The 13,551-nt window shown below is 41.8% G+C and overlaps 2 protein-coding genes across 2 annotated transcripts in view; one reads left to right on the top strand and one right to left on the bottom strand.

Moving 5' to 3' along the window:
- The window catches only part of LOC135084158 (facilitated trehalose transporter Tret1-like), a 16,735-nt gene extending 12,281 nt beyond the window's left edge, over nucleotides 1–4,454 (top strand). Inside the window, exons 4-5 of the mRNA XM_063978904.1 lie at nucleotides 1–112; nucleotides 3,210–4,454. The exon at nucleotides 1–112 is cut by the window's left edge and continues 61 nt beyond it. Coding sequence (XP_063834974.1) covers nucleotides 1–112; nucleotides 3,210–4,322 — 1,225 coding nt within the window. The 3' untranslated portion in view covers nucleotides 4,323–4,454. The remainder of the gene's footprint in view (nucleotides 113–3,209) is intronic.
- On the bottom strand, nucleotides 4,451–7,092 carry LOC135084157 (facilitated trehalose transporter Tret1-like). Its single transcript, XM_063978903.1, has 3 exons — nucleotides 6,928–7,092; nucleotides 6,490–6,625; nucleotides 4,451–6,128 (listed from the first exon to the last, which is right to left on the bottom strand). The coding sequence occupies exons 1-3, from the start codon at nucleotides 6,970–6,972 to the stop codon at nucleotides 4,795–4,797; spliced, it is 1,515 nt and encodes a 504-aa protein (XP_063834973.1). The 5' UTR covers nucleotides 6,973–7,092; the 3' UTR covers nucleotides 4,451–4,794.
- Between the last annotated feature and the right edge of the window lie 6,459 nt (nucleotides 7,093–13,551).

Raw genomic sequence — 13,551 nt, 5'->3', positions numbered from 1 at the left:
CCTCGGTCGTCGCCTCACCAACCAGCTCAGCTGTCTCCCAGCGCTGGGCGGCTGGGCGCTGATGATATCAGCTAAGGGACCTGCTGCGCTGCTCATCAGTAGGTCTTTACAGGTAAATATAGGTTTTAGAATTGCTCGCACCCTTTCAATCAGGTTCTTGTTCTGCAATATTTCTGTCGAAATCTTTCCAACCAGCTCAGCTGCCATTAGAGGGCTAGGCGCTGATGATATCAGCTAAGGGACCAGCTGCGCTGCTCATCAGTAGATCGCTGTAGGTAATTTATCTTCCATCTAGCAGCGTTTTGTTTCTGCCAGCTACTTTTAAGTAAGTACTCCCACATTTACTGGGTGCTGGTTCTCGAGTATTTCATCCAAAGGACCCAGCTGTACTGCTCATCTTTGCAGGTAATTTGTATCCAATATTCTGCTACATGACATCTCTGTAATTAGGCTCACCAACCAGCTCAGCTGTCTCCCAGCGCTGGGCGGCTGGGCACTGATGATCTCGGCCAAGGGACCTGCTGCGCTGCTCATCAGTAGGTCTTTGCAGGTAATATAGTAGAACTTTCACCTCCTATCTGCTTTATGATACCATACCAAGCACTGGACAGCAACGCTGTTCTGCTATTCGCGCTCTAACCAGCTTTGTAGCTGCCTTAATCAGCTCTTCTGCCTCCCAGCGCTCGGGGGCTGATGATATCAGTAGATCGCTGGAGGTAATATCTCCTTCATCCAGCAGAGTTTTGTTTCTGTCAGCTACTTTTAAGTAAGTTACTTGCACATTTACTGGGTGCTAGTTCTCGAGTATCTCATCCAAAAGACCCAGCTGTACTGCTCATCTTTGCAGGTAATTTTCATCCAATGTTCTGCTAAATGTCTGTCATTAGGCTCACCAACCAGCTCAGCTGTCTTCCAGCATTGTGCGGCTGGGCGCTGATGATATCAGCTAAGGGACCTGCTGCACTACTCATCAGTAGATCGCTGCAGGTAATTTATCTTCCATCTAGCAGCGTTTTGTTTCTATCAGCTGCTTTTAAGTAAGTACTCCCACATTTACTGGGTGCTGGTTCTCCAGTATCTCATCCAAAGGACCCAGCTGTACTGCTCATCTTTGCAGGTAATTTTCATCCAACGTTCTGCTACATATCTGTCATTAGGCTCACCAACCAGCTCAGCTGTCTTCCAGCATTGCGCGGCTGGGCGCTGATGATATCAGCTAAAGGACCTACAGCACTGCTCCTCAGCAGGTTCTTCCAGGTAATTTACTGAAATAACTGACTCCTTCCATCCAGAAGTGGTTTGTCACATCTCTGTTCTATTTACATTTTATCAATTTAGAATTTAAATAAAATGTGATCAGTTTATGTGTAACCAGGTGTTCGTAATACATAATTATTACACTCTGCCTCTTAACATAATACCTATTAACTGCACATATACATAGTTGCACACACGACATTGCGTTAAATAGCGCAACTAAATGCTTTGTTTGTTTGCTCAGTAATAGAATAGCATAACAATCAGTTAAATTAACTGTTGCTCTGTACCTAATATCCGCGATAATAGCTCCATACTTAAAACATGTAGTTAGTAACTAGGTAGTTTATTTGTGGTTTTGTTTAGTTTGTACACGGGAATTTATTTAAAACACTAGGTTGTTTTGTTGATGCTGTAATGACACAAGAACTTTTATAAGAAACCAAGTTAAGTTTTTTTCGTCGCGACATCGTGATTTCAATTCAGTATTATTCAATGGAAATCAGTGATAAATATTTATAGAAGTCTGCGTATAAATTTAACAAGGCGTAGGTATTTACATCAATTTGTTGTTTCTCGTTTTGATTGATAAATCAAGCAGGTCAATAAGTTCAATCACCAATGCTTTTATGTTTGCGTCTGGACTCTGGAATCTAGATCTAGTTTAAATTATGAATGATAGAGTCAGTATAGTACCTAGTCTAATAACGAACAATGATTTATTAATTCTAATTTAATACAGTGTAGATGGTTTTTTTTGTTCCAAAAAAGTGAATTTTTGTCTTTAATGTAGCTCTGAACATTTGGGAATCGCTCTTTTACAGTCCCGTATTTTAGCAGACATTGGTTTATCTTATAAACTTACAAATCAGCCTTAACAACTCATTCTCTACAAGTTTACAACTCAGTTTTGAGTGTTGAAACTTCATAGGTCACGGTTCTTTCCTAATGTTTCAAAACTAGCAGTTAACATCATAGGGCATTGACGTGATGTCTTCAAGGCCTTAAAGATTATTTGTTTCCAAATGTTATACTTAAATATCTGCTGAGAAGCTCGACGCTGCGCTTTCCGGTAGGACGTACCTACCCACAAAGTGGACCGACGACCTCATAAAGGTAGCGGAAGGCGCTGGATGCAGGCCTCCCCTAATGATTTGCTAAACGATTGCAAAATGATCGCAGTGGACGTCCTGTGGCTGAAATGATGATGACGATGAAGCTCTATGATTTAATTTATGGTTTTTAGTACATACACCCGCCCGCGATTTCGTACGCGTGGATCCCATTTTACCCCTTTAGGAGTTGAATTTTGCAAAATCCCGTGTTAGTGAGCACCTACGTTCTAAAAGAAACCCTTCATGCAAAATTTGAGACTCCTAGCACTTGTAGTTACTGAGATTTCGTGATAAGTGAGTCAGTCAATCAGTGACCTTTCGCTTTTATAGATATAGTTTAATTACACAGGTTCAGTGCTCTTTAACAAAGTTAACTTCATGGCCGGTAATCTTCGTAACGTAAACCTCCAACATGTGACGTCAAAGCGCAAAAGCCGGATTGGCAAACCGGCTTGGTATCGCAAGCGCACGCTGTGACCGTAGTGCTTCCAGACAGAGAATGTTTATTTGATTCACACATACGTCATACTATTCATTGTAATACCTAAATGTTTCTTTCTTTCCTAGTAGGTATGTTTTGTTAGGATTACTTATAATTATTCTCTTATGTGAACAGATTAAACTTAGTTCTTTCTTGCGAATTAATTATTGAATGAATTCTTGAGTTAAAATCAAGTTTGGCGGGTCGATTCATTCTTTAATATAGGGTGATAGATTCCAGTGCTAGATCAGACAAATGACATTTACCTGAACCAGAAGCGCACCATCATACCTCATGCGTCCCAAAAACACATCACATTAACTCGCAATTCAAATGAGGCCTGTTCTCATTTCCAGGGTTTCGCCATGGGCCTGCAGGCAGCATCGGCCCCCGTGTCCATCGCCGAGTACTCAGCGCCGAAGCACCGCGGCGCCTTCCTGGCCACCATTGCCTTCTCCTTTGCCACTGGCATGCTGGTGGCACACACCTTCGGCACCTTCCTCTACTGGAGAACCGCTGGCCTCGCCTGTGGCAGCTTCTACGCTCTCTCTTTAATCCTCATCTCTCTCAGCCCAGAAACTCCCCCGTATCTAGCATCAAGGGGACTCTACGCCGAATGCCGCAAGTCCTTCCGATGGTTCCGAGGATATGACTACGCTTCAGAAAAAGAACTAGAAGTCTTGCTAAACAGCCAGAAGACGCAGAATGTAGTCACCACAAAAGTCTCCAAATGGAAGTATTACAATAACATTGTGAGAAAACCCGAGTTTTATAAGCCGACTGTGATAATGATGTTCATGTTTGTCCTGTTCCAAATATCAGGCATGACTGTGGTCCCGTCGTATACAGTGCCTATGATGCAGGAGGTATCTGGGGGCAGCATCGAGGCTAACACCAGCATGCTGATGGTAGATGTAGTCAGATTCGCTACCGCTGTTCTGGCGTGTGTTGTCGTCAATAAAATGAACAGAAGAACTGTACTCTTCTTGGGTATCATCATCAGCGTCATATCTCTATTCTTAGCAGCTATCCTACTCTTTCTACGAGATTTGGGGCATATCTCAGAAAAATATAAGTGGATCCCCGTCATTCCCACTTTAACATACATCTTTGGGAAGACGCTGGGCATATTGCCGATTCCCTGGGCCATAGCTGGAGAGATCTTCCCGTTAGCTTACAGGAGTTTGGGCAGTGGAATATCTGGAATGTTCCTGTCGATTATGTTCTTTGTTGTGGTAAAGACTGCCCCGAGTTCGTTCCAAAATATTGGTGTGAACGGAACGTTCTGCGTTTATGGCATTTGTATCACCATTTGTGGGGGATTTTTGTACTTCTTGCTTCCAGAAACTAAAGGGAAGACGTTGTATGAGATCGAATGCCACTTCAAAGGCATCAGCGGTGAACTGAAGAGAGAGAATACTTGTGAGCAGGAGAGAATGCTGGAACTGGGGAAGGTGGAAGGTGGTTGAATGAACAGATGGATCCCCAAGGAACTGCTTTCAGCTCGAAGAGCTGGCCCCATAAGTAAGGAGGAATGAAGACTAGATCAGATGGATGCTTATGTAATAGTAAGTTACTAGTACAATAAAAAATCGCGAAAATGAGATAACTTTTATTTTGTAATAATATAATATCACAAATAATCTATACTAACAATAAGCACATTTAATGCTAAAGTAACTTAGTCTATTAGCTACATTTTCAAGTCTATCTACACAAAATTATTATTATTATTTTCTTTTTACAAGCTTCAAAGTGCAGTGAGCAATTGCCAATGTGCAATTGAATCGGTGGTTCTTGTAATAAAAAGAACACACCACAACATTACACACTCAGGGATTTTTTCCTGTATCGTCGCACTAATAACCTTCCTAGAAAATTAAGAAAGGCAGGATATTTAAATTACAATAATATTTAACAATTCCTAATTTCTCTATCACTTCAATTAATAATTATCACAGAACTGTTCCTGCGCATAGTTTCCTTGCTTTCTTCTGCAAGCGGCTCCGCAGCCTTCTTGTCTGCTGCCGTCAACCCACGGAACCCATCCTCAATCGCCTGCAGGGTTTTATCCTTCGTCTCGGGCAACGAAAAGTAGAGAAACACCAAACAGACCACCATCACACTACCATACAGCAAGTACGTCAACGGTAGTCCCACATTCACGACCAGAATCGGAAAACTCTTGACAGCTATGAAGTAGTTCAAAGACCATAGCGTTGAGCTAATTCCTCCAGCTAACCCTCGATACGCCAGAGGAAATATCTCTCCAGCTAACGCAAAAGGCAATATCGAACACCCAACTGCCATAGTGACGTAGACAGCCAAAATCAGGATGGGAAGCCATTGCCCCTCTAGTGCTGGAGGCAGAATTCCACTTTGCTTTGCTTGAACAAACGCTCCCTTTGCATAGTAGCACAAAATAACCGCTGCTCCACTTCCGATTAACATAGTCCGCCTATTCAACTTCCTCATCAAGATAACAGCTATCAAACTGCAAATAATTCTGTTAACATCCATAGCCATTAGAAGGAATTTCGCGTTTGCATCGGGACCAACTAGTTGCTTTATGACGTCTAATGCATACGAGTTGATGACATTGGTGCCAGAAAATTGGAAAGTAATATACACAAACATCATAATTAAGATGGGTTTGTAGAATTCAGGCTTCCTAAACGTCTCGTTTACATATCTCAAGAACCTTCTTATTCTGGTATTGAAAGGCAAGTCCTGCCCAATGACACTTGATTTCCTGATCATACTCTGTGCTGTTATCATCCTTTCTAACTCTGCGTTTTCCTCTTCACTTTTGCCTCGGAGCCAGTAGAAAACCTTTGTGGCTTCATCGTTCCGTCCCTTGGAGATCAACCAAGCCGGTGATTCTGGAGACAGCACAATTATTATAAGACTCGAAAAGGGTACGATTAACATGGCCAGAGCGCTGTGTTGCCAGGTCAAATACCCTCCGACCGTGTGACAGATGAAGTTTCCAATAGCAAATGAAAGAGCGAGGCACGAGATTAGTGCTCCTCTGTTCGCAGGATCGGTCATTTCAGCAACTATAACTGACCCTAGAGGCGCGTGCATCCCCATGGAAACTCCTTGGAGGAACCTGGCAAACACGAGAGCTGTGACGCTGTTGGCGAGGACTATGATGATCCATCCAATGATGATCGGGATAGTGGTGAGGATGTGGGATTTCTTCCGGCCTAACCTCGCTGCGATGAGCGTCATAATCAGGTTTCCCACGATCAGAGCGATGCCCACGATGGATGCTGAAAAATATAACAAGAAACATTTTTAGAGAAGAACTTGTAGTCATTCTGGCTTTAGTTTTCATTGATTTTGTCTGAACAAGAACTGAATAATTATGATAAATACGACTTCATAATAGCAGGAAGGCGATGGATGCACGCTACCAACCGGTCAGTATGGAAATCATTGGAGGAGGTCTATGTTCAGCAGTAGACGTCCTGGGGCTGAAATGATGACGATGATGAGTGACTAAGATGATATTATTTTTTTAAATTTGTTCTAATTCGTGTCAACAATTTTCTTTTCTGGTCTGACAAGTAAGTACCTACTTAATTATTGGCTCTAAGCATATGTACTTTAAATGGACGATTCAAGACTTACCAATAGAAGATTCATCCGCCAAAGTAGTTTTGATATGTGAGTCCGGTTGCCGAAGCCCCGGGATGAGGAAGGCAGAGAAGCCCACCACAGCGCCATGCCCGAGCACGTTCAGGCTTACACCAGCCGTCACGAAACACTGAAATTTATCAAAATAAGTATAAATATTAGTGAACTAAAACTGAAAATGTTTAACGCGCCACAGCCAATACTGCTGAAAATAATAAATGTTACAAGCTTTTTACAGTTATTTTTATATCTCCTTCCGAGGATTTCCAAGAAAATCTATTTGATTGAAAGGTCGATCTAATGTATCTAGTGTTATTTTAACTTTGGTTCAGACTATTTATTAGTAACTACTTAGGACGCCAAAGTGCAAAAGTTGTTAAGTGTCAGTTTTAATGATTCAGCAATGATTAGATATTATCAACACTTACTTACTTGTCTTAAGAATGGTACTATTGATTTATTTTTGACTTCATCCATCGGGCCTGAGGCTACCACCACTCACAATATAATTATAGAAAAGATCTGACTTTACACCAGCACTTAACAACCATAATAAAACGCGTAAAATCAAGGAAGAAATTCGACGCGTTTTGATAACGATTGATTAGATTGCAATATGTCAATATCATGTGATAATATAATTCATACTATGTAACACTTTATCTAAAGGTTAATCAAAAGATTTGTAAGTATATTTTATTTAATCTTTCTTTTAGATATCGCCTACGAAAGAAAAATTTTCAATACAGTAATTTCACTTTTACTACATTTCAGTAACTAAACTCAGTTGGTGTAATTGAGAGAGGATTTAACTAATAAGACGGTTTTCGAGTAATAATTTTGTAATAAACAATACAATGATAAGATAACAATAAACTTGGTAAAATATAACCTACTTTAGAAGTGCATAATTGTGCATTAGTCTTGGAATAATAAATACCTAGTCTGCAGTATACCTACAGATAGACGGTCATAAAGATATACCTACCTTTTATTGCAGATCAGTTTGTTGCCTTCAATCGAAAATGATTAGAATGTCATGAGTAGGGTAAGGTGGGGCACAATGTTACACGGGGTACAATGTTACAATGCATATTTCTCCGTCCCTTTCTATAGTTGTATGATGTTCAGCGACTCAGTTCAGCAGCTTGACAAACGTGTATACCAACATCATACAACTAATAGAAAGGGACGGAGAAATATGCATTGTAACATTGTACCCCGTGTTACATTGTGCCCCACCTTACCCTAACTAAATGTACTGCATTGCAATGTGTTGATACACGTCGGTTTGCGGACCCAAATGACCCAAAACGGGACTATTCTCACCTCTCGTTCCCACCGCTGCAACTCCTGTGTAGCCAGGATCTACAGCTTGACCGCCAATAACCCAACCAGTGAAGGTCAAGTTTGTCCAGGGGGAAAGTTAAACTATCATTGGACCCGTAACGATAGGGCCCAATTGATGGCAGTTGGAGTAGTGGCGCAGTAAACTTGCAACGTAGCAAGCACATCAGTAAACTGCTTGCAACATCGCTCTAGGTTCGATTCGCGGACCTATTTCCTAAAATCCATATCTCAAGAAGCTGGCTGACAGTGACTAGATGAAAGCAGCGGAAGATCCAGATCCTTTATACATATATCCAGGCGTTTAAATAATTGTAACAAGAATAGGTAGTCTTTGACTTGATTTTATGAACTACTTGCTATTATTAGAAGTTTGACAGTGCTCGATGAAAGCCCTTCAATGGGCCCTAAGCCCCTTATGCCCTCCGAAACAAGGAAATTAAAACGTGAAAATGAGTGGTGAATTGGCGATGCTCAGGCGCAGCTGTCACTCTTTAAAACCCTTGAAAGGGACCTGTGCAGAAAACACCAGAATTCATAAAAGTTTACTGAAATAATAAATATCCTTAGACATTTTACACTGCGCTTCTAGTCCCAAACTAAGCAAAGCTTGTACCTACTATGGGTACTAGACAACGGATATAATATACTTAAATACTTTTTTTTTGTAAATACATACTTATTATACATAGAAAACACCCAGTCCAATACAAACAAATATGTTCATGCACACAAATGTTTGTACTGTGCGGGAATCGAACCCGCTACCTCCGGAATAGTAGCCCGTTTCGAACCACTACACCACAGTAGATATATGAGCTAAAGCAGTACGGAAACTTAGCCCTTTCGGCGAGTTAAATACCTACACTTCAACTGAGTGTTAGGGTTGGCACTCTTAATCTTTATAAAATTAATAAGGTTCTGACTTACTTATTTATTAAAACGTTTATTTAGGTTTTTTAATTATCAAATACCTAATGGAATAAATTAATTGACTAAGTAGTAAACAAAAAAATAAAACGTTAATTAGGTTCTATAATGATCGAATACATAATCGAATAAATTGATTAAGTACTATTAGAGGCCGGTAGAAGATATTCTATTCTCATAAATAAAATACCGGATACTTACTTTCACATAGCTATTGCCTCATTTTTTAAATACAGTTCATCACTTAGTACAAAAGCGCGCGGAGCAAATTACTTTATCAAATAGAACACATAAATTGTTAAAAAGCGTAATTACGTAATTTAAAAAGAACTATTACAAAATCAGATGTAAGCAGTTTATTTAAAAAGTAATATTTAATCATTTTTACAATTCAGAATTATTATGAAGTTTAAAAAATGAAAGTTCTGGTTTTGAAGATGCCAAGTTCAAGCAGCCGTATACTACGCAATACACTCGTGGCATGTTTTTTAAAAATACAGCGGAACGTGCATGCAATAAAATTATTATTAAAAACACAACGCGCGACACTCGCGACGGATGGACTGCGAGGTTCGCTTAGAGCCCGTGTAAAGCGTGCGTCTGTGTGCGTGAGTCTGATTTCGAGCGTTTGTATGAAGCTTCCGTACTGTTTGATTTATCTACTGTGACTACACCAAACGGCCGACGTGTGTGTGTGAAATGATATTAAATAGCATCAGGCGCTGCTGTAGACAAACTAGTGTTCAATTTTTTGTTCTCAGAAAGGCATTTTACTCTCTAATCTGTGGCAGGCAGTAAGTCCTACTGCCGTAAGGATTGACGTCCTTTTTAAGAGCAGAATGAAGCAGAAGAAGAAGAATGTGGATACAACTGCAAGCCGATGACGTCATTATATGAATACATAATAATTTTCTTTTTAATGATAATAATATCTTTTTTATTTTGTGAAAATGATATTGTAGAAAATTTTCTATTAAGTTTTTTAATGAAATAAATGAATAATCATTTCCTGTCCAATAAATAGTTGATTACAGAATAGTATTGTCAACTCAATTGATAAACCTTTTATTAGGCTTCATTTCTTTCAAAGCAATTATATTAATTGCAGCTGATTGAAAACTACTCGTAATTGACTTTTTAGGACTACAATAATGTGTGAAAAGTTATGATTTCTAATTATTGGAAAATATAAGTACTCAATTTGACCTGAGTAATTTGAAAGCGCGATCACAGCGCCACTGCGGCTAACGAGGAAATCTTAGTACCGGAACCGCGCCAGAGCACATTTTACTTTGCTGCGTTAAAAAATTGTGTATTTGGTGACATAGTGTGTAATGAGGCCACAAGTTATTGTGTTGTGTGTGAATTTTTACTCAAGATGGAATTACGCGGAATGGAGCCCTAAACGAAGGTCAGCGAAGGGGGTCCGTGGCCGAGTCCCCCTGTGTTCGACGCACCCGTGGTCGACGCCCCCGGTCAGATAGAAGCAATTTTTAATCAAATGTACAGTCAGTCACAAAAATATTTATAAACGAATAAATATTTATACTGATCGTACAAATAAATGTTTAATATTATTTTACCATAGTGATACCTAAAAATATAATAGGTTTTACTTTAACCTATCATATTTTATCATAGGTTTTATTTACCTATAATAACATGTGAATCGTTTTACCTAATCAAAATAATTGTAACAATCAGTCTTTAAAATAACTCTACTCTCTCTACATTTAACTAACTACAAATAAAAGTTTTCATTATAAAAGTTTTAAGTATATAAAAAAATAATTAAATACTGTAAGAGGGCACCGCGTTGGGTCGCCCTATTTGTAAAAGGGCGCCGCGTTGGGTCGCCCAATGTATAGGAGGGGAACCTAACCTACAGAGAGAAATGACCAAAACCAATTCTATAGGGCTTTATCTCGTGTTTATTGCCAATCGACCTATGACTAAATTACAAGATCAAAGCAGACAACCTCTCAATTACGGAAGTATTAGTCGGTACAAACAAAATATCACAGTAAAGTTAGGATCGGCATGTACATATGAACAATACTTAATAATAAGCAATACTAATTGCATTGACTAATGAATCTTATGGCAAAGCGTGATTTTAACATTTGAAGCAAAAATGAGGATCGGTATATGCATTTGAGCCGGATCCAATGGTAAACTATACAATTGTATTTACTTGATAAACCTTATTACAAAAGCGTGAGTAATTCAATTAGAACACAAAACAAGGATTGGTATATGAATCAGGGCCACACTTAATAGGAAACTAAACAATTACGTTTAATCAATAAAGTTTATATCAAGAGTATGAGTAAACTAATTAAAGCGGAAATCTAGGATCGGCGTATGCATTAGGGCCATATTTAGTACAATAGCATTTACTTAATAAATTTATAGCAATAAGCGTGAATAATTATCTAAGTCATAAAACCAGGATTGGATTATGCATTTGAGCTAAGCATGTATGTAAACAATGAGCAAATTCTAATTAGCGTAATTAACTTAGCTACTACAAGACAACAGTTACTATTTCTATTAACAATCTAGTAGGCACGGGAAGCGTGCATGGGACGATACAACGCGATGTCCAGTCAGTTCCGTGTTACGGAAGCAGACCTTACCATCGCGGTGTGTGCGAGTTCAATCCGGCGGGCGCATCGTGTTCCGTGGTACGGAAGCGCGGAGCGTCGCGGACGAACTGACTTCTAGGCCGGCTCGCACGCCTTTTATAGCCAGCCGGTGAGCGCGTGTGACGTACGCGGCGGCGTGCGGGGTCTCGGGGCAGGGTAAACCGGCTGCGCGCGCGCGTAGTCCTCGCTGTGACGTAGTGGCAGGCTCGGCGCTTGTCGCTCGAAGTAAATAAAAGGGCGCGCCGTGTTACAGACTCCCCCTCTGGCTCCGAAGTCGTCCCGACGAGGAAGCCAGGACTGGTGTGGATGACGGCGTGCCATCACACGATGTGGCTTGGGAAGTCATCTTCTTCAGCCGACCACGCTCACGCATGGCACGGCCTCTGGTTGACCACGCTCACGCATGGCTCTGCGGAGGTGTCTCGGGAGGTCATCTTCTTCAGCCGACCACGCTCACGCATGGCTCGGCGGAGGTGACTCATGAAGTCATCTTCTTCAGCCGACCACGCTCACGCATGGCTCGGCGGAGGTGGTATGAGGCACCACCTTCTCTGGTTAACCACGCTCACGCATGGCTCTGCGGAGGTGGCTCGGGAGGTCATCTTCTTCAGCCGACCACGCTCACGCATGGCAAGGCGGAGGTGTCTCATGAAGTCATCTTCTTCAGCCGACCACGCTCACGCATGGCTCGGCGGATGTGGTATGAGGCACCACCTTCTCTGGTTGACCACGCTCACGCATGGCACTGCAGAGGTAGCTCGGGAGGTCATCTTCTTCGTATGACCACGCTCACGCATGGCAAGGCGGAGGTGGCTCGGGAGGTCATCTTCTTCAGCCGACCACGCTCACGCATGGCGCAGCGGAGGTGGCTCGGGAGGTCATCTTCTTCAGCCAACCACGCTCACGCATGGCACGGCCTCTGGTTGACCACGCTCACGCATGGTACTGCGGAGGTGGCTCGGGAGGCACCACCGTAGGCTGGCTGGACTGGGCACAGGCGCCGTCTCAGTGCTCTGGAGCAGGTGGGGCGCTGTCTCAGCGCTCTGGAACAGGCAGAGCGCTGACGAGTGGTACAGGCCCAGGCGCTGGTCAGGAACATTGAAGTCTGCAATTTCAAAGAACTAGGTCCATGACTTCAGAATATCATATAGGGCCATGGTGCTGAGCCCCTGAGTACAGTTGCTACGAAAACCCTCGGGCGTTCTCAAATTTCTCCCGCAAGGAATAATTTCCTCCCTCCCCCTGTTTCCAAACAGGGCTGATGACATGGTTACATGTATCAGAATTTGAGTTTTTCGGTGCTGTTAACCTTCATCCCTAATACTGGTACCATTGTAAGCCCGCTTGCAACTTCCGAACTCATCATGGAAGGTTGAGGTGACTTTGGAAATCCAGGTGTGGTTACCATAGGGGAAACAATTCGCGGAAGGGCATATTCCTCCTTCAGCTTTACGCTGCTATTAACCTTCATCCCTGACGGCACCACTATAAGCCCGCTTGCAACTTCCGAACTCATGGAAGGTTGAGGTGACTTGAAATTCAAGTGTGGTTGCCATAGAGGAAAACATTTCGCAGAAGGGCAAATTCCTCCTTCAGCTTTACAAATATGTCTTGGATGGACTCCTCCTCTAACTCGTAGACAATAGAAGGGTCTTCCAAAAAGCGGCAGGTCCGTTGGTATTCTCAACGTCGTATCTTTGGCGGCCTGTGGTAGTACCTACCACGAATGACGAATCTGCCAAAGTGCTATTTCTATTATTAGCCTAACCCTATCTCGACTAATCCCTAACTCGCGAGACTAAGAGAGCAGGTTGTCTGTGCGGTTTTGGTCTCAAGTGTTAAGCTTAGGTTCGTGCCTCGATGGGACCCAGTTTATTAGAGGGCCCCACACGTTGGGACGCCAGTTTGTAAGAGGGCGCCGCGTTGGGTCGCCCTATTTGTAGGAGGGGAACCTAACCTACAGAGAGAAATGACCAAAACCAATTCTATAGGGCTTTATCTCGTGTTTATTGCCAATCAACCTATGACTAAATTACAAGATCAAAGCAGACAACCTCTCAATTACGGAAGTATTAGTCGGTACAAACAAAATATCACAGTAAAGTTAGGATCGGCATGTACATATGAACAA

The sequence above is a fragment of the Ostrinia nubilalis genome, chromosome 25, assembly GCF_963855985.1.
Source record: "Ostrinia nubilalis chromosome 25, ilOstNubi1.1, whole genome shotgun sequence".
NCBI lineage: Eukaryota > Metazoa > Arthropoda > Insecta > Lepidoptera > Crambidae > Ostrinia > Ostrinia nubilalis.
The sequence above is the reverse complement of the archived record's forward strand: the minus strand, read 5'-3'. Positions and strand labels throughout refer to the sequence as shown.